This window comes from Mytilus edulis, chromosome 3, assembly GCF_963676685.1.
Source record: "Mytilus edulis chromosome 3, xbMytEdul2.2, whole genome shotgun sequence".
In the NCBI taxonomy this organism is placed as follows: domain Eukaryota; kingdom Metazoa; phylum Mollusca; class Bivalvia; order Mytilida; family Mytilidae; genus Mytilus; species Mytilus edulis.
The window spans coordinates 38,979,300-39,005,345 of NC_092346.1; the positions used below are offsets into that span (position 1 = coordinate 38,979,300).

A 26,046-nucleotide genomic window follows, 5' to 3' on the forward strand; every position below is an offset into this window, starting at 1 on the left:
CTGCCACTTCACATAAAACATAAATGAAAGTTATTCCATATTCCAACCGCATATAATTAGATTGATAAATTTAATTTCAATGTTTTACTATTATCGAACAATTTTAACCAGCAAAGACAATTAAAGACATCTACAGTACTGCACCAATACCAAAGTGGCAAAATCACTCTTTTAAATTTTCCCACTCAGCAGGTTATTCTCGTAATGTCTCATTTCAAGTATCACATGACGAGAGTTGAATAAACCTGCACAACTGAACTAGCAACCTATTTATTACCCGATATTTTATGTGTTTTCATTACTCTTTTGTTTATTAATGGATGGATTTTTCTTTGTTTATGTTTATACCGGCATATTTAATTATTGAAGACTTAAAGAAACTCATAGGAAGTGTGTGATATTTATATTGTGTGTAACCACGGATTTTGGCAAGAAATGCATTCGAAAGAAGCCATGATGTTCTGACAAAATTATTCTGTATTCCATTTCCGTTTGTGTTTAGAAAACTATTTTGTGTATATTGAGGCCAAAGAACCATGTCTTCAAGAGCTGTGGTAGATCGTATCGATCCTTTTACAAGTAAAGCCTCAATAAAGTCGAAAAAGCAAAAACGTTCACAAGGTTCATCTCATTACCGAACAAAAAATGCACCAGAATTGCAGGCTTTGCCGCATTTAAAAGGTAAGGAGCACGTCGAAACTATTGAAATTCAATGTCAGGATGTTAAATAAGTCACAACTATATCAAAGAATTACATTCAAATTCCAGTTAATGGTGGTAAATGAAGATATTATAGTGTTTACGATATTTGACCTTTTTTGGTCAAATGTGCTCATTGATATGCAGAACATCTTTGGCAGTTTGTTTGTTTCTGTTTGTATCATTAAAGATGTAAACCATATAATTTTCATGCTAATGTGTCAGTGAGATATTTTATTAGACCCATCATATTTGCATGCAATTTACATCTGTCAAGTTACATTGATATTGGATTATCTCCCATGTTATTCCAAAGATGAGGTGTGTCAGATGGAAATGTTTTGTTGTTTATTTTTGTTTTCTTTAAAGAACCAATATTTAGTAAAGGCAAGATGCCAACAATGTATTCTAACATAAATCCTAACTTAATCTTATTGCATATATATTATAAATATTCATCCCTCATTTCAAATTTCCATAATAGTAATACATTGTGTACTTCTGACAGGTTTAAATTTTGTATGTATGTGTTTGATTTACAGGGAGAAATGTTTCAGAATATTTTCTTTCTATTTGACCTGTTTGGTTGAATACAAATTTGATAATTGACGTTTTTTTTTAAATGTTGTAGTTACATAATAAGAAGATATTAGTAATTTAATAGAGTGACACATTCCATAAACACATCTTACTTGAGAGGGTACCAAAACATTGTTTGCTCTTGCATTTTGTTATTTAGGCTTTCGCTCTAATGTTTTATGGTACATTTTTACCTCAGTTGTCAGTCGACTAAATTTTGGTCAAGTTAGGACAAGATTTAATGTTTTGGTGCATTAGCCATTAAAAAAAATATGTGTGTCCTGCCTCCAGCCATAAACAAATCATCTGTGTGTTTTTTGTTGTATCAACAAAATCCAGAAAAATAATAGGTTTTCTGTGAGTTTATATTTCTTATCATCAGCTTTGAGAATGATTAATCAAGACAGATTTTCATGAGTTCAGGACTTGTAGATATAGGATGATGTGGTATGAGTGTCAATGAGACAACTCTTCTTGCAAGTAACAATTAATAAAAGTAAACCATTATATATAGATTCTAGAAGATCAAGCTACGGCCTTCAACACAGAGCTTTGGTTCACACCGAACAGCAAGCTATAAAGGGCCCAAAAAATTACAAGTTTAAAACCATTCAAGCGGGAAGACCTATGGTCTAATCTATATAAAAACAAAAAGAAGAGAAACACTTATGAACCACATAAACAGATGACAACCATTGCTTTAGCAAGAACATTTCATTATTATACACACTGTGCTGTACATAAAATGCTGGAAGTCTAAATTTGACAAAACTGTTGATCTCTAAGCAGAATTCTCAAGACTCTAGCAAGTCAGACTGGACTCTTCATTTTTCATGTTTTTCTAATTTGTGAGTTAAAAAATTTATAAACTAAATCTTTACAGCAGAGTCCAGTCATTATTTCAATGCTTATTAAATTGGGTTTTGATATTTTTCTCTACATTTCTCTTGACTCTCACTTCCAAAACATGCCAAGTATGGACAGCACTCTCCTTTGAAAGTCTGTAATGATATTTTTTCTATTAAATATGGCTTGTTGTTTGGCAGTTTACCTTAAAAATAGACAGAAGTCACATTTCACTGAATTTTATTTGCTTTGATCTTTGAAATAAACAGCAGAATAGGACTTATAAATATGTACATGTACATTTGTATGTGCACTCTCTGACATGACTTTGGTTCAATTATCATTGTTAATGAGAAAGAAAAAAATTACATAAAGAACTCTAAAAAAATTGTTTAAAACTCCATGAAATAAAAAATCCTCTCTATATTTATCAATTTCTCTAAGAGGAGGATAATATTGCAATGCAATTGCAGCAGAGTTATAAAAAAAGTGGTGGTCCGAAGGTTATGAGCACCAAAATTTCCAAAGGACCACCACAATTTTGGTAATTTACATTAGAAATTAATAAATGAGGACCAGCAGATTTCTTCAAGGACCAACAGCTGGAAAAGAAGGATTTTGAGAACTCTGTTGCAGAATACATGTACTTAGGACTTCTTGAACAATTTGCCAAGGATCAGAAGATCACTGCATTTAAGCATGATAAGATCTAAAGACAAAGAAAACGTCAATTGATTGCAGTAGAAATACAGTGATGAATAAGTTTCAAATCTCATTCTTGGTCAAGTTTTTGCACCAGTTAAAATAAAATAAAATTGAATGTAGATAAAACATAAAAAAAGGTTGATGAATGTACATGTACAAATGTACTGTACATGTATTCTAACCATGGTGAATCATTACAATGAATTTTCAAAAGAGTAAGCTTGAATACATGTATATTGGGGTTTCATGATCAGCATGATCAGGTACAATGTACTTTCTAAATTTTGTTAAATGCACAGAATGAATTTGAAAATTTTAGTTAACTTCTTAATGATTGGTTTTTTTTTTAATGAACATAGAAAATAAGGCTGTGTACGTAGAACCTCAGGAAATTCAGACATTAGCTGATCCTTGATTTACATTTTGTATATGCATGCAGCCTTCACACTTAACTTTATTTTGAGTCCACAAGCCAGATGCTCAATTTTTTGAAAATTTAGTTGGATTCTGTTGGCTTGCAATTGTAGATCAGAATTTTACAAGTCTTGAGAGCAATTTTACAAGCCAAAGCCGTAAGACTTGTGGTTAAGCGTGGCTAATGACCACGATGACACTTTTATATTTTTGTAGCTAATTTTTTTCATGGCTTTTAAATGATTTATTTTATATTTCTACATTTAATTTTAGATACACCTCATGGAGAACAGTCAGATTTATTTATCAAAAAACTTCAACAGTGTTGTGTCGTGTTCGATTTTATGGACCCAGTATCGGACTTAAAGAGTAAAGAGGTCAAAAGAGCATGTCTTAATGAGTTAGTAGACTATATAACAGCCACAAGAGGAGTATTGACGGAGCCATGCTATCCCGAGATTGTTCGAATGGTAAATTGAGTGATATGCATGTTTTAAAAAATTTATATGGGCATGTTTTTACAAGCTATATGTTCAAATGTACAGCTTCTTAGAAAAAGCAAAAATGGCAAAAATAAGGGGATGTAACAAATGATGGTTAAAAAAACACTGTACGTTAAGAATTATTAGAAATAAGAATGAATTCCTTTTCACACAAACAAAGGCATACAGTTTTGTGTACATTTGTAAACGTTGTTAGAAGACTTAAAAATATAGTTACAATGTACATGTAACACTTTCCAAACAACATTACACCACAACACAACATATCTACATGTAAAAGGAATAACACTGGATTAAACCCAACAAAATTTCAAAACAACAATAATCTGTAAGAATACAAAACATGTTCCCAAAAAGATTATATAAAAATGAAATAAGACATCATGATTATAACAACAAATAGGATTATTAACAACATTTTTATCAACAAATAAGGAGTACACATTTTTGTACACTTTCAAAAAATGATAAAAAAAAATATCAGAATGAGCAACATGAATGTTACAAGTAGTTCTCTTTAGAAAATAGAGAATTTAGCAAATGTTTAGCTACATACATTTTATCATACTTTGCAACACTTATCTCTCACAGCAGATAAATAATCATATTTAGGTCTGAATGGAAGTTTCAATAATGAGGAAATAAAAACATATCATTCCATGACAAACAGAACAAAAAAAAATATAACATGATGAAAAAGTGTTCACCCATTATATTTGTCCTTTAATTCACGAAATGATTAATCATTTAGATATTGAAAACAGTAAAGAGACAAAATAGTCCATCACAGTTGCATGTGATTTACCTTGAGCTTGTAGTAAAACGAATGACTTTAATTCTGACCAAGTTCATGTTTAATCAATAGTCTGATAGTAGTAATGAAATAGGATTATTTAGGTTTTTGTAAAATCAATGCTAATAGCAACCTGTTGTTTGCATATGAATTCAGTCAAGCATTCAACTGTTTGTCTTAATTTTGTAAACAAATCTTTTTATATATAAATAGAATTAACAATTTACATGTATACATTAATGACATTTAAATGCCGAAGGAATTTAAGAAGAAAAAACAACATACATTAGTACACATATTTGAAAAAATGTCTTCAGATTTCTTATGTTAATATAATGACAGAGTCTGAGGACCAAATTCGATATTGTTGATTTTCACTTATACTGTTCAAGAGTTATATTTAGTCCTCAATATATTGAGAAAAGGCACTTTATGTTTTGATGCAATAACTTTTAAACCCTTAAGCTTCTACCAGTGGTTTTCAAATTACAATACGTTGTTACTGAGGACAACATGGAGATCAAGTTCAATATTAACTATTTTCATTTTTACCGTTCAGGAGTTATGGTCCACCATACTCCTTTGAAAATTACACTTTTTGTCAATCTCACATAATTGTTTATAAACCACTTGACCAATGCTTTTAACATTTTGATATGTCATGTATGTTGTTGCTGATGAAAAATGAAACTCAAGATAAATATTGATGATTTAGACTTTTTGCTGTCGATGAGTTTTGGTACTTGATAAATTGAAAAATGCCATGTTGTGTTGTTTCCATACAATAACTTATGTACCATTTAACAATTGCTCTTAAATTTTTTGTATGCTGTTACATGTACTAATGACAAAATGGTAGTCGAGATTAAAATTGACAATTTACATTTTTGCCATTAAGAGTTATGGTTCTTGTTAGATTGGAAAATTGGCATAGAATGTGGCATGTAAAAAAAGCCTGAAAGCTCTTTCTAAATTCAGGAACTAAAGCTTTGCTGTTTTAATTTAACAGCTCATTCCTTGTTATGATATAAATTTTGTTTAATGATCATTTTCAGATTGCATGTAACATATTCAGAACGTTACCACCCAATGATAATCCGGATTTTGATCCAGAAGAAGATGATCCGACATTAGAGGCCTCTTGGCCACACCTACAGGTATGACTTAAGTCTTGTTTTGAAATTATCTTTAAGACATAAGCAATGATCAGTGCAAGTAAGTAGATGATCTGTAGCATCACTATGCATGTTGTGAAACATCTATGGGTGACTTGCATACAACAGACAGTTACCCTTTTTTGCTGGAAAGATTTGTTTTTCTTTTCAATTTGATGAGAGTGATAAAATTGTTAAATGGGGGCACAAAAATAAATGGTCCCAATCCACATTTGTTTGGTAAAGTGTTGACTTATGTGAAATTTAACTGGATTTTATGGTTTGCATCTATTAACTATGAATAGTATCGTATACGTTACATATCAAGAAGAACATTTCAAAAACAATTTACACTTGAAAAACCGGAGCTTGAAAAAGATCCACATTGACATTGTTTGATTTTCTTTTAATCGTTTTAATGCAACTGGCTGAAAAACAGATGATTTTTTTTTTGTCATTGTCAACTTGGAAAGAAACCTGGAAGAAAGATGATATTCTAATATTTGTTTACAGGACCAAGAAACTGTTTCATATACAATTTCCTTAAAGTTTAAATGATAATTAGATTTAGGAAATGTAGTAAAAATTAGTTCTGGCAATGCAATTTTTTTTAGAATTAATTAATTTGGGAAATATGACCTGATTTTCAATTAATTTTGACTGTGAATGTGTCTTTGAACCAGACCATTAGAAATGCCAAAAAAACTATGATTCGTTACTACTCAAAGAGGCTACCAGTAATATTTATACCCCACGCAACGAAGTTGCAGAGGGTATAATGTTTTTGACCCGTCCGTCCGTCCGTCAGTCCATCAGTCCTGTTTCTTGTCGTCGCAACTCCTCTTAAACCACACAACAGAATTTCTTGAAACCTTTTCAGATAATAAGGACATATTATGTAGTTGTGCATATCGACGGGAAATTGCGATTCAATTTTTTTCTAGGAGTTATGCCCCTTTGAACTTATTTACTTTAATGTATTACTGCAACAGTTTGTCATCGCAACTCCTCTCAAACCACACAACAGGATTTCACGAAACCTTTTCAGATAATAAGGACATACTATGTAGTTGTGCATATCGACGGGAAATTGCGATTCAAATTTTTTTCTAGGAGTTACGCCCCTTTGAACTTATTTACTTTAATGTACTACTACAACAGTTTGTCATCGCAACTCCTCTCAAACCACACAACAGAATTTCACGAAACCTTTTCAGATAATAAGGACATGCTATGTAGTTGTGCATATCGACGGGAAATTGCGATACAATTTTTTTTCTAGGAGTTATGCCCCTTTGAACTTATTTACTTTAATGTATTACTGCAACAGTTTGTCATCGCAACTCCTCTCAAACCACACAACAGAATTTCATGATACCTTTTCAGATAATAAGGACATACTATGTAGTTGTGCATATCGACGGGAAATTGCGATTCAATTTTTTTTCTAGGAGTTACGCCCCTTTGAACTTATTTACTTTAATGTATTACTGCAACAGTTTGTCATCGCAACTCCTCTCAAACCACACAACAGAATTTCACGAAACCTTTTCAGATAATAAGGACATACTATGTAGTTGTGCATATCGACGGGAAATTGCGATTCAATTTTTTTTCTAGGAGTTATGCCCCTTTGAACTTATTTACTTTAATGTACTTCTGCAACAGTTTGTCATCGCAACTCCTCTCAAATCACACAACAGAATTTCATGAAACTTTGTAGATAATAAGGACATACTATGTAGATGTGCATATCAACAGGAAATTACGGTTCAATTTTTTTCTAGGAGTTATGCCCTTTTGAACTTATTTGCTTCAATGTACTTCTGCAACAGTTTGTCATCTCAACTCCTCTGAAAACACACAACAGAATTTCATGAAATTTTGTAGATAATAAGGACATACTATGTATATTGACAGGAAATTATTATTCAATATTTTTTCTTATACTTATTTAATTTCTCCAATGACAATGTGGGGACGTGGGGTATGTGAGCGTGCTCACTAAGGTTCTTTAATTTCAAATGATCTGGGGACTTATTCACTAAAGTGACATCATTGGCCAGGACAAGACAAGATTTCATTAGCAGATCTATGTAACCTTCCATATGATAATGTAGTCTTATTTTTAAAAGACAGTTTCTGCCTTTATTTGTGTAGTGTGACAACATTTTTAGGTCATTGATTATATTATTATATGAGTAGCATGGGTTTCTGGCCTAACTTTTCTTTGGTAAGCTAAGATATATACCATTCTTTTATTTCTGACTGATTGATTATCTTGGTTTAGATCCTTGTTTTAATATGTCTTTTTTCATTCCTATTTTATTCTTATTTTATTCTTATCTCAAAATAGTTGAAGAAGGGTTTTTGTTTATATTTGATATTGACGGAATAATATTTATGATAAAAATAACTCTAAAAATGTCCAATGGTAATCCATCAATCAAATTAGAAATACTGGCAGTATGGTAATTTATAACTGTAAATCTTTGACAATAAACAAATCAGTTTTGATGAGCAAATGAATTGCAGCATAGATGAAGAAAAAGATAATACTAGTTTTTATGAAGAAAAAGATAATACTAGTTTTTATGAAGAAAAAGATAATACTAGTTTTTATGAAGAAAAAGATAATACTAGTTTTTATGAAGAAAAAGATAATTCATTGTACTAGTTTTTTGTCGAGCCTGCAACTTTTGTTGCAGAAAGCTCGACATAGGGATAGTGATCCGGCGGCAGCGGCGATGTTAGCTAACTTCTTAAAAGCTTTATATTTTAGAAGGTGGAACACTTGGATGCTTCATACTTTGTATATAGATGCCCACTTGAAAAAAAAGTTGAAATTTTTTGTAATGTTAAATTCTCTCTTATTATAAGTAATAGGATAACTATATTTGATATGTGCGTACCTTGCAAGGTCCTCATGTCTGTCAGATAGTTTTCACTTGACCTCGACCTCATTTCATGGATCAGTGAACAAGGTTAAGTTTTGGTGGTCAAGTCCATATCTCAGATACTATAAGCAATAGGGCTAGTATATTCAGTGTATGGAAGGACTGTAAGGTCTACATGTCCAACTGGCAGGTGTCATCTGACCTTGACCTCATTTTCATGGTTCGGTGGTTATAGTTAAATTTTTGTGTTTTGGTCTGTTTTTCTCATACTATATGCAATAGGTCTACTATATTTGTTGTATGAAACGATTTTAAGGTGTACATGTCTAACAGGCAGATGTCATGTGACCTTGACCTCATTTTCATGGTTCAGTGGTCAAAGTTAAGTTTTTGAGTTTTGGTCTTTTTATCTAATACTATATGCCATAGGTCAACTATATTTGGTGTATGAAAATATTTTATGATCTTTATGTCAGTCGCACAGGTTTTATTTGACCTTGACCTCATTTTCACGGTTCATTGCACAGTGCTAAGTTTTTGTGTTTTGGTCTATTTATCTTAAACTATAAGTAATAGGTCAACTATATATGTTGTATAGAAGCATTGTTAGCTGTACATGTCTGCCTGGCATGGTTCATCTGACCTTGACCTCATTTTCAAGGTTCATTGGTCTATGTTTAGTTATCTTGGTTAATGTTAAGTTTATGTGACAGTTGTTATAAAGCTTAGCTTTATACTTAGGACTATCAATATAATATCAATGATTAGTATAGAAGGCGAGACATTTCAGCGTGTGCACTCTTGTATGAAGAAAAAGATAATACTAGTTTTAAATAAAGTGTTTGTTCAATTCGGTTCTGGATGCAATAATCTACTATATGTTATTCCATTAGTCAGATGTATTTACTTCCAAGGTAATGTAGATCAGATGAAATTATTTGGGACAATTTTAAATCAAAAAAGTGTCAGATACATTTTAACAATTACTTGGCGTAATCATTGATGGGTTATATTTAGTCTATGGTAATATAAAAATGGAGAAATTTTGTATGATTGTTAATTAAACAACTATAGCTAGCCACTGATAAATGTTTATTTATTTTAAGTAACATCAATAAGTTTTAAAACCGTCATTGAATTATACAAAACATGGGCAGGGGCTTCGACATAATTATAAGATGTATATAAAAATAACGAGGTCCAATTTTTCAGTCGTCATGGGGAAAAACTGACAAATCAAAGAATTCCACTTTATACATAGCTAATATTGGACAATGGTGTTGATTAAAAATTACACCACTCAAGACCCTTTTGTTTTCCACATAATTAATATTGCTAATAATTAACAAGTTCCGGGTCGAAACGGATGCCTATAGTATATTCACCTGTTACCTATTACCTTCTCTGAACCTTCCACATCTGACAGGCGCACCACCAAATGGTGTATTTAGGATTTTGCTATATACACGGGTCATTATAATCACAGAGTTGACACATCTAAATTCAATCACTGTCACATTGTTCCCTATTATAGTATTTTAATCAGTATGACTTTCTAAGATGACAATACAAATACTAAAAAACTGGACTTAAGATAAGGCGTATAGGTACAGTTTTTAATTTGTTAGCCAGCATGACATAAAACAACGAATCAAAGAATTCAACTTTATAACTATTATAGGACAATGCTGTTGATTAAAAAATACTCCATTCCAGGCCCTTTTGTTTTCCAAATTATTAATATTACCAATAATTGATAAGTTCCAGGTCGACAGGTTCAACCAGAAAGATTTTGAAAGCAGAGAAAACTGTGCATCTTATAATCGGCATGACTTTATCAGATGACAATACCAACACTTAAATAAGGCTTACACATAGCAATATACTTGAATTCAGTCACAGACCCGGGATATCACGGGTGTGTTCTAGTTATATATATATATATATAAATGGATTTTTAGTAGTCAACATTGTACTTTTACATTGAAATCATCAGTTGCAGGTCTTAAAACAGGATTCTTAAAGAAAAACATTGCCTTTCCTGCTCATCTGTACTATGTCTATGATATTTACAAGCTTTCAATATTTATCTTTGCAGATTGTTTATGAATTTTTCCTGCGGTTTTTAGAATCTCCTGATTTCCAACCGAGTCTTGCTAAGAAATATATAGATCAAAAATTTGTTTTACAGGTAAGTGTGACAAGAATGGTATTTTATGCTCTTTCTCTTTTACAGTATTTATTTACCCTTGATAACAGATTACAAATAAACAAGCATGACAGTTGATCAACTGACTTACCCAACATTTATTAAAAGCTATAATGATTTATACACGACTTACAAAAACTTTCAAAATGAAAATGAAAAATAAAAAATGGTTCAGAGTAGGTTACTGCTGCATGTAAAGTAATCTAGACTTCTATCTTGTGGAAATGACCTTTGACGACAGCATGAATCTTTTATATGTTTGAATATACCGTATTCTAATATGACATGCTTCTTTTGCCTTGTAAACAACATCGTGAAATTATCACTATATCAACAGACAACTAAGCTGGTTGAGCTCGGCACTTGGGTATCATAGTTCTGTACCTATCTCTTTGCCAATTTCCTATCTACCAATATTATGACATATAACAAAAAAGTATTCAAAAGGTTATTTTGAATTTTTGAAAATGTAAAAAAAAAGATAATGTTATCTTAGAAAAACTATTATTTACAAAAAATATGCATATTTTAAGTATGTTCATCATGGATGTAATATTAACATTTTTCTCAGTCTTCACGACGAACTTTTAAATCTACAGGCCCAGAACTCAAGTTTTGTAATTTTTTAGTTAGATTCTGTTGGCCTGTAGATATGATTTTTACAGGCCCGAGAGCAATTTTACTAGCCTGGGCTGCCACTCAGCGTGAAGACTGTTTTCTTTCTTTAGTATTATTGTGTTCATTGTTTTGCATGCCTAAACATTTATGTAGGAAGGGTATGTCTGCTTACAGTTTTATAATGCTATCATGTCGTCGTGTCCGAAGACCCATTTAGTTTCCGGACAATTACTTTAGTTTTAGTGAATGGATCTCTATAAATTTTAACCAGAAGGTTCAATACCACTAAAGGAAGGTTGAGATCGATTTTGAGGGGTTATGGTCCCAATAGTTAAGTAATTAGGGTCCCAAAAGGGTCCCAAAATGAGCATTTTTGCAGTTTTCAAACAATAACTTGTGTTTAAGTGTATGAATCTCTCTGAAATTATTCCACAAGTTTCCATACAATAAAGGGATGGTTAGAATTGACTTTGGAGGTTAAAGTTCTTAATTTTTTGGGATTAGGGGTAAAAAAGGGGTGAAAACTAGGTCTTTCTGGTTAAAGGACAATTACGATTTAAAAGCAGTGTAAGGGAGGTAATTCAAAAACATTTAACATACAATGTCGGGTATGTTCAGATTTACCTCCCTTACACTTCTTGTAAATTATGTATAAAGGAATGTCAGGTTTTGGACTAATTGCCAAAAAAAGGGGGGTGGTAGTAGTTTTCAATTTTTTTTCTTCTAAATTTCTCAAATTACAAATTTTTTAAAAGTTTGAAGAAGAAATCTTTAATAGCACAATATTGCGCAATAGATTTGTAAGATCTTGACATTTGTTTTGTGTCAGAAACACATATTATGTCAAAAATTTGATCACAATTCAAATTTAGAGCTGTATCAAGCTTGAATGTTGTGTCCATACTTGCCCCAATTGTTCAGGGTTCGACATCTGCGGGTGTATAAAGCTGCACCCTGCGGAGCACCTGGTTTTTCATTTGAAAGTTTAAAAAACAAACATGTATCCATGCCAGTTTATCTAGTTAAAGGGATAATTCGCGAATTTTTACTTTTCAGCTAAATATGTCCATAATACCATAAAAAACATATTCACCAAGTTTTATCTGGATATGAACAGCAATAAAGGAGAAAATTAAGAATTAATAATTTTATTTCTTCGAACTTCCTGACTTATGTGACGTAGTTTAAGTCTTTAAGCATGCCGGGAGTGGAAATAATCTCATTTTAAATCTTAATCGTTAATCATCTTATAACGCTATTTAAAGCGCATAGACGACGTTTGGTGTAGCTATTAACCAACTAATAATTAAGATGGAACAGCGCTCAGCTTGAAAGGAGAATGTACGATTTATATTTTAATATTTTCTGAAATGATTATAGTGATACAAGTAAATCATATAAAATATTTTTTTATGATTTTTTTTCCGACGGATATTTTGAACTAACACGTAGAACTGGTAGTGTTTTAAACATGCATGTTTGTACTTTTTACCTTTTACGTCAGGCTAATAAATATGTGCTGCTAGTACATTTGTAGTGTGTAAATACGGCCCCGCAAATACAATGTGTATTGTACTTTGACACATAGTGACTACCTGTTGAATGCGTGGTTAAATTCAAGTTAATTAAGAGATTAGCATTTTGTATCTTTTGATCTTTACTCAGTGAAATTAAGCCGTCACGGTTCACTTTTCTAGGTGTGAACAACATTTCGTATGAATGATAAACGGGGGAATCTTAATATTTTCCATGAGCTCAGTTTAATTAAATACATTATTGACGCTGAATATTTTTTGTTAAAAAAAAAAGAAATACTGAATTAATTTAATTGAATAAATTTATGAATAATGATGTCCCTATAAACACGAGTAAATGAATTAAAAATTCTAAATATGAATCGGTGACCTTGAATTTTTGAAATAGATAGAAATTACCAATTGCAGTTATATAAGTGGGTCGTTCAAAGCGATCTTCTTCTTCTTTTTTTTTAAATATTCAGGAAGTAATGTCCTTATCAAAATAATTTAATTCTCACCTCGTACTAATTTTTCAGCTATTTGAACGAAAATATCAAAAATGTTAACAGAAAATTTTCAACTTTGTCTTACTGGAAGGGAGGGAGAGCTCCAGACGTACTTATTAACAGACAAAGCAGGCTTATGGCTTATCGTCAGTTTGTGTGCTGGGTCAGGAAAGGTCAACCACTTGGCAAGAAACACAGAATAATCCTACCGGCTTGTGTAGTAAACATAATTAGAAAAGAGTTTCCATCGTTGGATGGGGTATACGAATGATTCAAAGAATGTGAAAGTGACACTTCAGACTGAATAGTTCTAAAATCATTTAAACGATTTACCAATAGTTTTTCACCGAATGTTTCAGATTCATTTCATTATTTGTGTATTAATAAACCTATTTATGAATTATTTCACTTTGAGGTCTAATTTTATAGATTGCATGTTGTATTAACATGAAGGTTTGGTCTACCACAGTACCACGGAGCGTTGATATGATTTGACCCGAGATCCTCCCGAGATGTTGTTGGGGTTCTTGTTGTGCAACCTTAACCAGTTTTCAATGATGTGTTTTTTAACTCTTTGTTTGTCTTTCGATCGTTTATTGGTTATTTTTTGCTATGACGTTGTCAGTGTGTTTTTTAATACTGAATATAAAATTGTAAATGGAAATGGGGAATGTGTCAAAGAGACAACAACCCGACCAAATAAAAAACAACAGCAGAGGGTCACCAACAGGTCTTCAATGTAGCGAGAAATTCCGACAAACAAAGAGATAAAAAACACTATCCGTTTTGGTACCTTCTGCCTTTTTACAAACAAGACCATGAAACTGAATATTGGAAATGTATCATGCTACTACAAAAGAAAAAGCACTGATGGATTGTCCTAGAAGCATATTTTATGAGAATAATAATGGTCTATAAGCAGTTACATTTATTTCATGTTTGAAGCGGTGCATTTTTTAAAATTTAATTTGACTTTTACTAAGAAATGCATTGTAGCAAAGGGGAAGAGTAATTGTGGTCTAGTGTCAGATACTCGAAAATAATGGAATTTAACAGAAAAGGAAACAAAAAACGGACTTTGGCAAAAATGTAGAGGGCTTTTGATACCTTTTCTCCAGACATAAAATCTTTTACAATAAATCATCCTACAACAGCTTAAAAGCTTGAAATGCCAGCGATTTCGCGGGAGTGTTTTAGTGTTCTCAAAATCTTATATTGATAAAAATGACACTCCTTTAAATAATTGAATGTACATGTACATGAAGACAAACTATTACCGCACGTTCTAGAGACATGCCACGAACTAAGTATCATCTTCGTGTCATAATTGCGCATGCTTGTCTCTTCACATACAAGTAAACGCAAATTTTCTAATAGGCAAAATATTTCGTAAATGCGCCCGCTCATATCGGAAATAGGACAAGAAAGTATGAAAGATAGTCATCCGTATTCTCTCGGTTAAATTCTCTAGGATTTACTCCAAACAATGTTGTAAAATGATGCAGTATGTTTTTTCTTTCTTAAATTATTCATCACAACTCTAGACCGCATAACGTAAATTAAACATTTGCTAAGCAAATAAAACAAGCTGACAAAACATTATGTAAGCTATTGTGTATAAAAGCATTGGCGGATCCAGGGGGAGTGGTTCCGGGTGTTGGAACCCCCGTTTTTTTTTGCCGATCAATGCATTTGAAGTGGGACATATATTTGGAACCCCCCTTTTTTAATATAGCTGGATCCGCCCCCGAAAAGTAAAATTGAAATTTGAAGAAAAAACAAATCATTTTACATAGTACAGTACCATATAATCTTCTACACATGAATTTTGAAACAGAAGTCAAAATTAATAATTTACGGTCTTATTATTTCTGTCTTTGCACATGTCACAATTAATCAGCCTGTAGATATAAATTTTAAACTCTTAATTTCATGTTTGGACGGCTTTGTGTATTTCAATCAGGTTAGGGACATACATTGTTAACAGGATGTATAATACACCTGACAGCATTTTCGATGGCACTTTTACCTGTGCACACCTGGGTCAAACAGCTGGGAAGCGATGCATGTACCTGAATTGCGTAATGTCACCAATTTATTAGCCCACAGGAAGTCACTAGAATACCCGAATGTGACACTATTACATGACCTCTGGCAATAATTCAAAAGATCGACGGTTTTCATATTAGAAGTACCCGAAATGAATAAAATCTATTACATATAAAAGATTTTTTTTTGGCAATCATTTCGAAAAGTCAAAAGCCGCTACAGATACAAATATATTAATGTTTTTACAACTTCCAAATTAGTGTCCGCCCCATTAGATGTATTCCTATCTATTATCTTGTTATCATGAATTTAGAAAGAAAAAATACTCCTACTACGATTGACCATAAATCATTACAAACTTCGCTAGCCTAGCTGTCGACATTTTATATCCCGAAACTGCTCAGCCTTAACTTGTAGGACAACGCAACTGCGTTGACCTAGTAGACAGCTATAAAGCATAACAAGGGGGCGGTAAGATCTATTAAGTTTCCACACGAATCGGGGAAGACATATGCTCCCATCTACCTATCACCTCTTCAACCTTTTATATGGCACAATATGGAAAAGGAGGGGGGGGGGGTAAACAACAGCTGTAATTATACTACATGTAAATAAATAAAGTCTTATTTTTAAACCATTATTATATTAAACAAATGACCCTTTAAATGTTTTACGTAATTTTTTATGTATACTAGGTTTTTTTGCACCTAAAAAATATATACTTCATTGAACTTGTAAATTTACGACAGAAAGTCACAGAACAAAACGTCATAATTCAGTTTCGAGTTTATTTATCTTTAAACGAGAAAACGTAAATTAATTAATTCTTTTTTGGTTTGTTCTTGAAATATTATTTTTAAACCAAGTTTTAAACAGAATTTATTAAATAGATATCAATGACATCAAATAATTGTTATAAAATCAAAATACCAAAGTGGCTAGTGTAATAAATGTAATAAATAATATAATATTTGAAGATGTTTTTCCTATATATATTCAACATTTTTTTTTGTCTGTGACTTTTTATCCTTGTACTAAACTTCTACTTGTAAACAACAAAATCTGTTACTAATGCATGAATGCAGAAATACTGAACTATATTAATCTGACAATTTCCTTTCAACCAGGCTTGGAACGAAATAGCAATAAAAACATTCATTAGAAAAAAATCATAATTACTATCAAATTTCCATCGAAACAAGATGCTTCAAAATGGTCTGCACACACTTTCTTGAACTTGTTGTGAGTTGGTTGGTGTTATGTTGAGGTTAATCATCCACGTCTGGTACAACTCTTTTTTTTGCAGGATCTTGGAAAGTGTAAGCTTATGCCATGTGAACTTCGATTGAACATCCGTACGCTTGACAAGTCATTTTGATACGGAATATACGATATGCCATGCTTGTTTTTTGGTTTTGTGGTTTTCAGATATTTTATTCAAATATACTCATCACGTGACAATTTGTATCGGAGATGCCGTCAAAATGGCGATAAGTCGAGCAGTGATAGTGGGATTTTAATTTTTATTTTAATCACTCATCTAGAAGAATTGAACAATAATTTTAATGAATATATGATTATTTATATCAAATAAACATAATATAAAATTTTCATTTTTTTGCGAAGTTTCCCTTTAAACCAGGAAAGGAAGAATTACTTAATTATTGATGCTTATTTGCAGTGAACCAGTACTCTATTAGGATGTAGTCAATTGTATTTTAGGAATATAAACATTGATAAATGCTGCTTTTTTTGCATTCACATTTGGTTAGTGATGGACAACATTGAAATCAGCATCCTACAACTACAATTATATATTACATCATACAAGAGACAGATAATCAGTTAAAATGGGGTTGTCTTGTTGAAATCTAATTAATTAATAACTTCATTTTAATTTCAGTTGTTGGAGCTATTTGATAGTGAAGATCCTAGAGAGAGAGATTTCCTCAAAACTGTATTGCATAGAATTTACGGGAAATTTCTTGGATTAAGAGCTTTTATAAGAAAACAAATTAATAACATATTTCTCAGGTAATTTTGACCTTTATAGATATTGTCACGTTTTGAAAGTCAAACTTATTTACGTAATATATATACACAATCTAAAATTTAAAAGGTATATATAGAACAGGAAAAATTTAATGGTAGAAACAGCACCTGCTTAATGTCATGGTCAAAACCTAAGAACAGCTGACTGGAAGAATCATGGAAGGGAAAGCACCAATTTGAGGGTCATGGCATTTTGACTGTTTTAAAATTAAAAAAGCTGGTATAAAAATAAGGAAATATTAATACAATCCCAAAGGCTAAGTTTGTATATCATTTTAATGAAAAAGTTGTTGTTTTCTTTTAAGATGTGTTAATGAAGAAGTATTTATGATTAAATGTTGATATTTGAAATAAAATTCATTCTTAGTCATCATAATCTATGTAAATTTGGTTATGCATTTCTATTTGTGTTTGAAGACCGTACTTTGGCCTATAATGGTTTTTCTTTTACAAATTGTGACTTGGATGGAGAGTTGTCTCATTGGCACTCATTTCACATCTTTTTATATCAATTAAAATTCATAAACTTTATCAAATCCCTTTAAATCAGGAATAATTGTGAATATTTATTAATAAAAAACAAAGTCAAATGGATTTTAACTACAGCTTTTTCGTTCTGATATTATATTTTCTCATATTAATTAATTTCACATTTTTTGGGGAGATGATGATTTGCAATTTGATGAGTCAATATAAACATTATCAGAACGAAAGGATATTCCTTCATTTTACATGCATATAGTCATGATAATAATACACACCCTGTCAAATTGTTATCCTCATTAAACATTAGGGGAGGTGGGTTATCTATTGGTCAGAAACAAACAATTTCTGGATTAATAAATTTTGCTTTGAATAGAGTCATAGATATGAGGTTTTTACCTGGCAGTTATTTAAACTATGATAGTGCATCTCTTAAACAGACAACACATATATTAGATTATACAGGTAACATGCATACAGCATAAAAGAAAATCTTACAAGTTTGTCTCATGAAATGATTAAAGAAGACAGTAGATTTTTTATTTGAAATGGGTCCAAATCAAAAGCTTATAGGGGTTTACAATGAAAATACATACACTTTGATAGTCAATTAATTCCCAAATAGTTATTTCTGTTTTTTCACAGGCAAAGCTATTTTGGTTAAGGCTTAGATGATAGTTTATAGTTACCAATGATTCAATTTAAGCTTCAAGCATATAACATGTACAAAAGATTGATTGAAGTTCTGAAAAACAAGACAGTTTTAAGATGGTAGCTTAAGTTTTCTTTGGAACCTCCTCAGTAAAGTAGATGCATATATTTTTTGTTGTCATTGAACATTAGATTTCTTAATATAAGTTTGCTTTTCTTTCAGGTTTATATATGAAACAGAGCAATTTAATGGAGTTGGAGAGTTACTAGAAATTTTAGGCAGGTCAGTATATGCTAGAACTAATATTTCTTTTTAAGACATGAAGGCTTATTTTTTTAAGAATTGTCAAGCATCAAAACCTTATTTCTACGAATACTGAATTTTTAAAAACAATGTTCACTACCATTAGACCTTTTTGCTAATGTGGTTCTTTGTCTTTATAGAAAATGACTGTTATTTACCTAGACAATACTGCAAAACAATTTAAAGGGGTAGACCTTGGTTCAGGGAGATTACTCTTTAAATCAGTTATGCGTTTGTAAAAGCTTCGTCAATGAATTTTAAGCATTTACCTGAAACAGATTGGAAATAATCTATGTATCCAAGAAGCTTAAAACATATTTATGAAAATGGTTGACACAAACGTACTGATGATTTTAAGAGTTATTTCCCTTAACGTAGGTCTACCTCCTTAAGTGTAATGTCATTCATGCACTTATTGGCTGGTTACTATATATGTTTCAGTTTTATAAATCTAAACTGATGCTTCACCATGAAAGGCTGAGCACAAGCAGTTTTAAGTGAAAATTGTTTTATGTGATATAAGCTTAAACTAAATATGTGCTATGCTTAGATAGGAGGCATTTCTAATCATATTTGTATTATATATTTTCAGCATTATAAATGGGTTTGCTTTGCCACTGAAGACTGAACACAAGCAGTTTCTACTGAAAGTTTTAATACCATTACATAAAATTAAAACTCTAAACATGTATCATGCTCAGGTATGTGGAATAGATAAGTTTAATATTGTAGATTAAAAAATTGTTGGTGTTGCATATGAAACTGGTTACAAGTAACTGCTACAATACACCTATCTCTTATTTCTGGACTTTTAATTAAAAAATCATTGCGAATAATTGTGACAGGTTTGAAATCCCAATAATTTAAGCTCGAATTTTGATTTTTTTTATATGAATGAAGCAGGATTTTTCTCAGTGTTGCAAAAATAATAATGTCATTTTGGTCTAAAATGACAAAATTGGAATAATAAATGCACAAAATAATTGCTGAAATTACATTATACATTTTGATAAGTCTTCAAGGTTTCTCACAAAGAGTAAAGCTCAATACAGTGCTTGTGGTAGTCAGGAACTTGGGACAAATATGAGTTCTTGAACCCTGCTGAACACCGTCTGTGACACACAAAAAAACAGAAATTAAAGGGATGTTCCTATGAAGAAAAACTTGATCAAAGGAATATATGGACAATATAATTAAATACAAATACTAACACTTCTGATTTTAGTGTTGGATGAAATTATAAAAGCATTTATTTCTGACCTGCGAAAATTGCGTGCACAACTTGATAATTGCATTATTAGCACAGTAATACATGTACATGTATTTAGAAATTATTGTATTTATAATTGGTGATAAGAACACCTAATTGTTTTGTTATATCTGGGTAATTATCTATGTATAGTTATCTGCATATTTAGTAGAAAAATTCTTATGCTAATTTTTATTGTAAGTAGAGGCTGTTTTAAATTTTGAATTTTCCAAAAGAATGACTGGTGTTGTTTGCCTTTTTTTAATCAAATCTTACAAGTGTCTGGAAGTCTTGTTACAGACATGCAAAGCATATATCAGTCACCATTAATTCTTCCTTACCAAAATATCTTTACTTTTCTTTTATAATTTCAGCTTGCTTATTGTGTTGTGCAGTTTCTAGAAAAAGATGCTACTTTAACTGAGGAGGTTTGTCTTTTATTATAAAGTTGATTTATATTATAATTCTAGTTTCTTGAAATTTACTTTTAAAGATGCATTTTTTAACTGTCCAGCAAGAAAAGATTGTAAGTTCTAAAATTGTTTGAAAATATCTTGAAATTCAGGTTTAAGGTTTAAACTACTTGATAACTAGTCATCAGAAGGTCTATGAACATTAAGTATAATTTGGAAATTCTACTGAGCTCCTTGCAATCTTCATATACATTTATTCTGAATTTATTTTAGGTTATTAAAGGATTGTTGAAGTTCTGGCCAAAGACTTGTAGTCAGAAAGAGGTAAGTTTAAAAGAAAAAAAAATCAGGTTTTTAAGGCTTTAAAATTGATTTTCTTTTCAGATATATTCTGAATTTTAGCATGCACTATTTTGATACCAGATTTCGGCTTTTTTGTTATATATTTTCTGACTTTATTAATGATTATCATTTTTGGATTACCATCTTGTGTTAATTGTTCTTTGAATTTGATTTATATCATAGTTATTATTTTGGCCAAACTATTAAATTGAATTTTATCCTATTGTTGCATAAATGCTGATATTAAAATTAAATAATATATAACAGGTGATGTTTCTAAGTGAGATAGAAGAAATTTTAGATGTTATTGAGCCTACCCAGTTTCAAAAGGTTATGGAGCAACTGTTCAGACAGATAGCTAGATGTGTATCAAGTCCACACTTTCAGGTAAATTATTTTCTAATTCATAATTCATTTGAAAATATTCTCAAGCTTTTTAAATTGGTAGCTCCATTGAATTTATTGATTAGTAAAAGAAAAATATTATATGAGGAACATTAAGATTGCTGGGAAATGATATGTAAAGTCAGCTGTCCATTATTGGGAGAAGCACATATACTATTTTGTAGCAAGAGAGATCACTGTGTTTATTTTTCCAACTTTTATCTGCAGAACTTTTCTTAATGTTAATAAGTTACAAATCTTTAAATTTTGATACACTATAGTTATGCAAAAGGACCTGAAATCTAACTTATCTCTCATTTTTGTGGAACTTATAGAAAGTAAGATAACCAAAAAAATGGAACTCAAATGGAAATTCCAACCAGAAGGTCTATTTATAAAATGAATGGCAAAATCAAAAACACATCTAATAGATAGGGCCATAAAAAAGAATAGGTTTGTTTGCCCTAACCCTACCTACCCAGAAAAAAGCTGCCTACTCAAATTCTTTTATTGTCCTGATTTAAAGAAGTTTTTTTTTAATCAGATAGGCATGAAGACTAATTAAAATCTGATACTTCAATTTCTTTAAAAAACAAATTAAAATAAAATGCCTACCCACTGTCTTAACCTTGGGTAGAGTTTGGGCAAACCAAAATATTTTTAATTGTGGCCTAGAAAACAAATATCATATTCCTTACTTGGTACAGGCATTTATTTATGTAGAAAATGGTGGATTAAACCTGGTTTTATAACTAGTTAAACCTTTCACTTGTATGAAAGTAGCTTAGAATACCAGTATATTATCAACAATGTGTGAGCCAAACAATCATACATAAAAGTCAAAAATTTGAGTACAGCAGTCAACATTGTAATATAATCTTGATCACTACAAAAACAAATATAAACTGTTCCAACAAAGAAATGCAAAATTGCAAATAAATAGAAAAAATTCTGAATTTATACTGGAATTGGAATGAATGCTAGTTCGTCCCTTTTAACATAAACCAATGATTTCAAGTTTATTATAAACATGTGATAATTTTCTGTTTTAGGTCGCAGAAAGAGCATTGTATTATTGGAATAATGATTACATCATGACCCTGATAGAAGAAAACTCCAATGTAGTGCTTCCAATTATGTTCCCGGCATTATACAAAATTTCCAAAGAGCATTGGAACCAAACCATTGTAGCACTTGTCTATAATGTTCTCAAAACCTTTATGGAAATGAATAGTAAATTATTTGATGAGTTAACATCGAATTACAAATCTGAACGACAAAAGTAAGTTGATGAAAGTGTTAAAAATCAAAACTTTAAGACCCTGTAAGGCAAAACAGGTACTTGTTCAAGTTTTAGTGTGTAAAACTCTTTATCCGCTAAATTCAAAGAAAATGGAGAAAAACCTAAAATTACAAAAAAAATATTGAAATACAGTTTATTATGATCTGTCTAAGATCAGTTAGGCATTTTAAATTTGAATTATCATACAATACAAACTAGCAGTTTTATTACTGGAAAAGCATTGCACCGAGTTTTAAGTGACTGATAACCTAAATAGGTAATTAAGTCCGAAGGCTGCTTAAAAAAATTTGATCTTAAGGATTCTAAAATCTGTCATTAGTGGCAAATATGACTGCTTTCAGACACTTGGGCGAGACATTTTCATGTCTCAACAGTTTAACAATGTTATTCTTTTATACCAGTAGTTTCTTTAACTACAAAAAATGATGACTCTTTTTACAATGCAGTAAGATTTTATTTATTTCTAAACACCTACTTTTTTTCCAGAGAAAAGAAGAAAGAAAAAGATAGAGAGGAATTATGGAAGAAATTAGAGAAAATAGAAGTTAATAGTAAAGGAAAGAAGAAGTCTTAAAACCACATCAATTTAGGAGCTGTGTTATGAATTTTGGCAATCCAGACATCTGTGATGCAACCATTTTGCTAAATATATCATTGACTTGTTGAGAGAGTGAAGAATGAACGTCGTCAGCCTTTCCCTGGCTACATTATACCAATCAACAGCCAGTAGAGACAGGGCTAACCCTTTATAAACAAAAATATGTAATAAGTCTAGATGATTCTAGTGTTACCAGATTACATCAGATTATCTTTCCTCTCTGTATTTTAATAAAAACTAAATGTGTAGTACAGATTTGAAAGGATTTACAAAAACTTCTTTAGATATGACAATATAAATGATGCACTCTTCTGTTTTATCTGAAATTGTATATTTGTTGTATTAAATTGGGAAGGTTTTGTTGAAAATTAAGTGAAATGTTTATTTGCTGTTAACTTATTTTCCCTCTGCATTAATGATATGGGATTTATCGGTTATACTTTATAGGACAATATTTGTAATCTTGTAGTTAATCATTTCATATTGGTCCATTTAAAATATAACGGTGTATTAGGTTATAGTGATGTTAAAGCCATAAAAAGATATTGCTAGATGTTTCTTTATTTGGGTTTGTAAACAAATTTAAAAAAATATTTCAGGTGTAGAAATGATCAATTTTGACTTTGAAAATAAATATATTTAATTTAAATGGTATAAATATTAAAAAAATGTGGACAGATGTCGGAAATGTAAAGGGGGTAGGTGATTGTCTAGCAATATTTTATTATAGCCATAAGTTTTTTTTACTACATAGCACCATAACATTACATGGTGCTAATTGTTCATGTGTAGATATTAATAAATAATCTGGTGGCAATTCAATGTTAAATATCCCCTTCCAAGTAGAATGAAATTAGAACAAAAACTTAGGGCTCTGCTGGTCAGGGTCCACTCATAATTAGGATCCTTTTTATTTCTCCCAATGTATCAGCAATAGAGTGCTTGTTTATTTATAGTTTCTTAATAGTGCTTTAAAATGCAGAGACATGTCTGTACAGATTCAAAACTATGAACAAAAATATAAATATTTAGGTTAGATGTTTATATATAGTCATGTAATGTTCTGGCTGCGGTAAGGGATCACTTCTTGAATACTGTTAATGTATTGGATCATTTGTAAACACAGGACATAAAAACTTAAAAAGTCTCTTAAAACATTTGTGAAAAAGTTGATATATACAAGGTATTAAATGTGTGATATTGCTTTATTACAATGAATTGTGGGTAACTTCCATGCTTTTGAAAACAAATCATCTAAAACGATATACCTCCAATCTCTCATCAGATATTTCTTTTGTCAGTAGGTTTATAAAGTGCAATACTCCTGTGTTATACCCCATTGTTCTTGTGTGTTTATTTCTGTGGAGGAGTTGCTGTTCTTTGTGTTAACTTTCATATTCTCAATCTTCAAAGAGGAAAAAAAGATCCTTTTTCAGCTTTTCTAGGGAAAACTTTGAATCATAAATATGAAAATTGTCCTCGCTATTTTTATTGTAACTTTCTGATATACTGCCAAACTTGTATAGCTGGAAAATTGTTTTAACAAGAAGTTATGCTTGTGATTGTAAATATGGTTTGTTTTACTTGTTGTGAAGGGTTTATATATTTGTTCTTCAATGATTAAATGTTATTCATTATTATGAAATAGTCATCATCTTTGTATAATTTCTTGAATTCATTTTCCCTGTGCTTGCAACTTTTATTGATTTTTTTGTAAGATTTTATTTCTGACAAACAGGGTAAGCAAGATCTCTTTAATTTCATATTTGAAGTAGGTAGAAAGCCAGTTTCTCTAAAATGGAGAAAAGGAGGATTTTTTTTGTTATTTTTTAGTTTTGATAAAAAAAAAAGTTACCCATAATTCATGTGTAGTTATGACGTGTGGCGCCAAGCAAAATGGAGTGTAACGGATGTGGATGCTTTATTTAGGCGTTGTCTCTGTACATGCTTTGTTATTTATTGTGATAAGGGAAAGCCCCCTTGTTCTGTAGATACCTGATTGTATGATAGACGTGGCCTGTTATATAAAGTGTATGTTTTATGCAATAAAATTATTCATGTACATATAGAATGTGAATATTTTACATAGTGTACATAAACACATGACCTCGTCGTGTATATAATATCTGTAGGAGATTTGGAGAATCAACGAGAAATTCATTATTCTACAGGTCTTCTACAGTATATAGTAATTAGAATATTAGTAGACAGATATTGAAAATGATATTTAGATGCTCTTTGTCTCATAATTTTCTGTAACAATTGTTTAAGTGTTTGATGTTTCAGATAACATTCTAGTGTTTTTTGGAGAATCATTATATAAAAAAAAAAACTGTTTGAAAAAATACTAAAAATACGTCTTTCATTAGTAAAATTCACAAGAGATCATTTTCAGCATCTAGAAATTCTACAATGTTCATCAAAATGGCATTCCCAATTAAGAGATGGATAGATTTTGGCTTTTTTATTAGAATAGTTAGCATGTGCTGTAAAATCCCTATCAGATGTCCATTATTTTGTAACAATTAAAAAAAAATTGCTGCCATTTTATCGTTTATTTTATTCCAAATTATGTTCAATTAAAGTTCATTTATCATTACTTTGCAATAACTTTCAGAGAACCTGTGACTTGTAAAATAGAGGAAATTAATGTTCAAGATCAGAATAACTTTGGGATCCTGATGCTTTTGTCTCGCTGCAACGTATTACATGTATAGGAAACCTAGATTGGACGATCTTTGACAACATTTAGCTTTAGTCTGTTTAAGTGCATATTTG

At 30.9% G+C, this 26,046-nt stretch overlaps 1 protein-coding gene across 1 annotated transcript; it reads left to right on the plus strand.

The window, feature by feature from the left end:
- Positions 1 to 211: 211 nt before the first annotated feature.
- LOC139516454 (serine/threonine-protein phosphatase 2A 56 kDa regulatory subunit epsilon isoform-like) lies at positions 212 to 25,813 on the plus strand. The gene is made up of 12 exons (XM_071306590.1): positions 212 to 681; positions 3,517 to 3,713; positions 5,595 to 5,696; positions 10,689 to 10,781; positions 17,393 to 17,523; positions 18,899 to 18,958; positions 19,572 to 19,680; positions 20,603 to 20,656; positions 20,915 to 20,965; positions 21,251 to 21,370; positions 22,420 to 22,649; positions 23,157 to 25,813. The coding sequence occupies exons 1-12, from the start codon at positions 537 to 539 to the stop codon at positions 23,242 to 23,244; spliced, it is 1,380 nt and encodes a 459-aa protein (XP_071162691.1). The 5' UTR covers positions 212 to 536; the 3' UTR covers positions 23,245 to 25,813.
- The last annotated feature ends 233 nt before the right edge of the window (positions 25,814 to 26,046 follow it).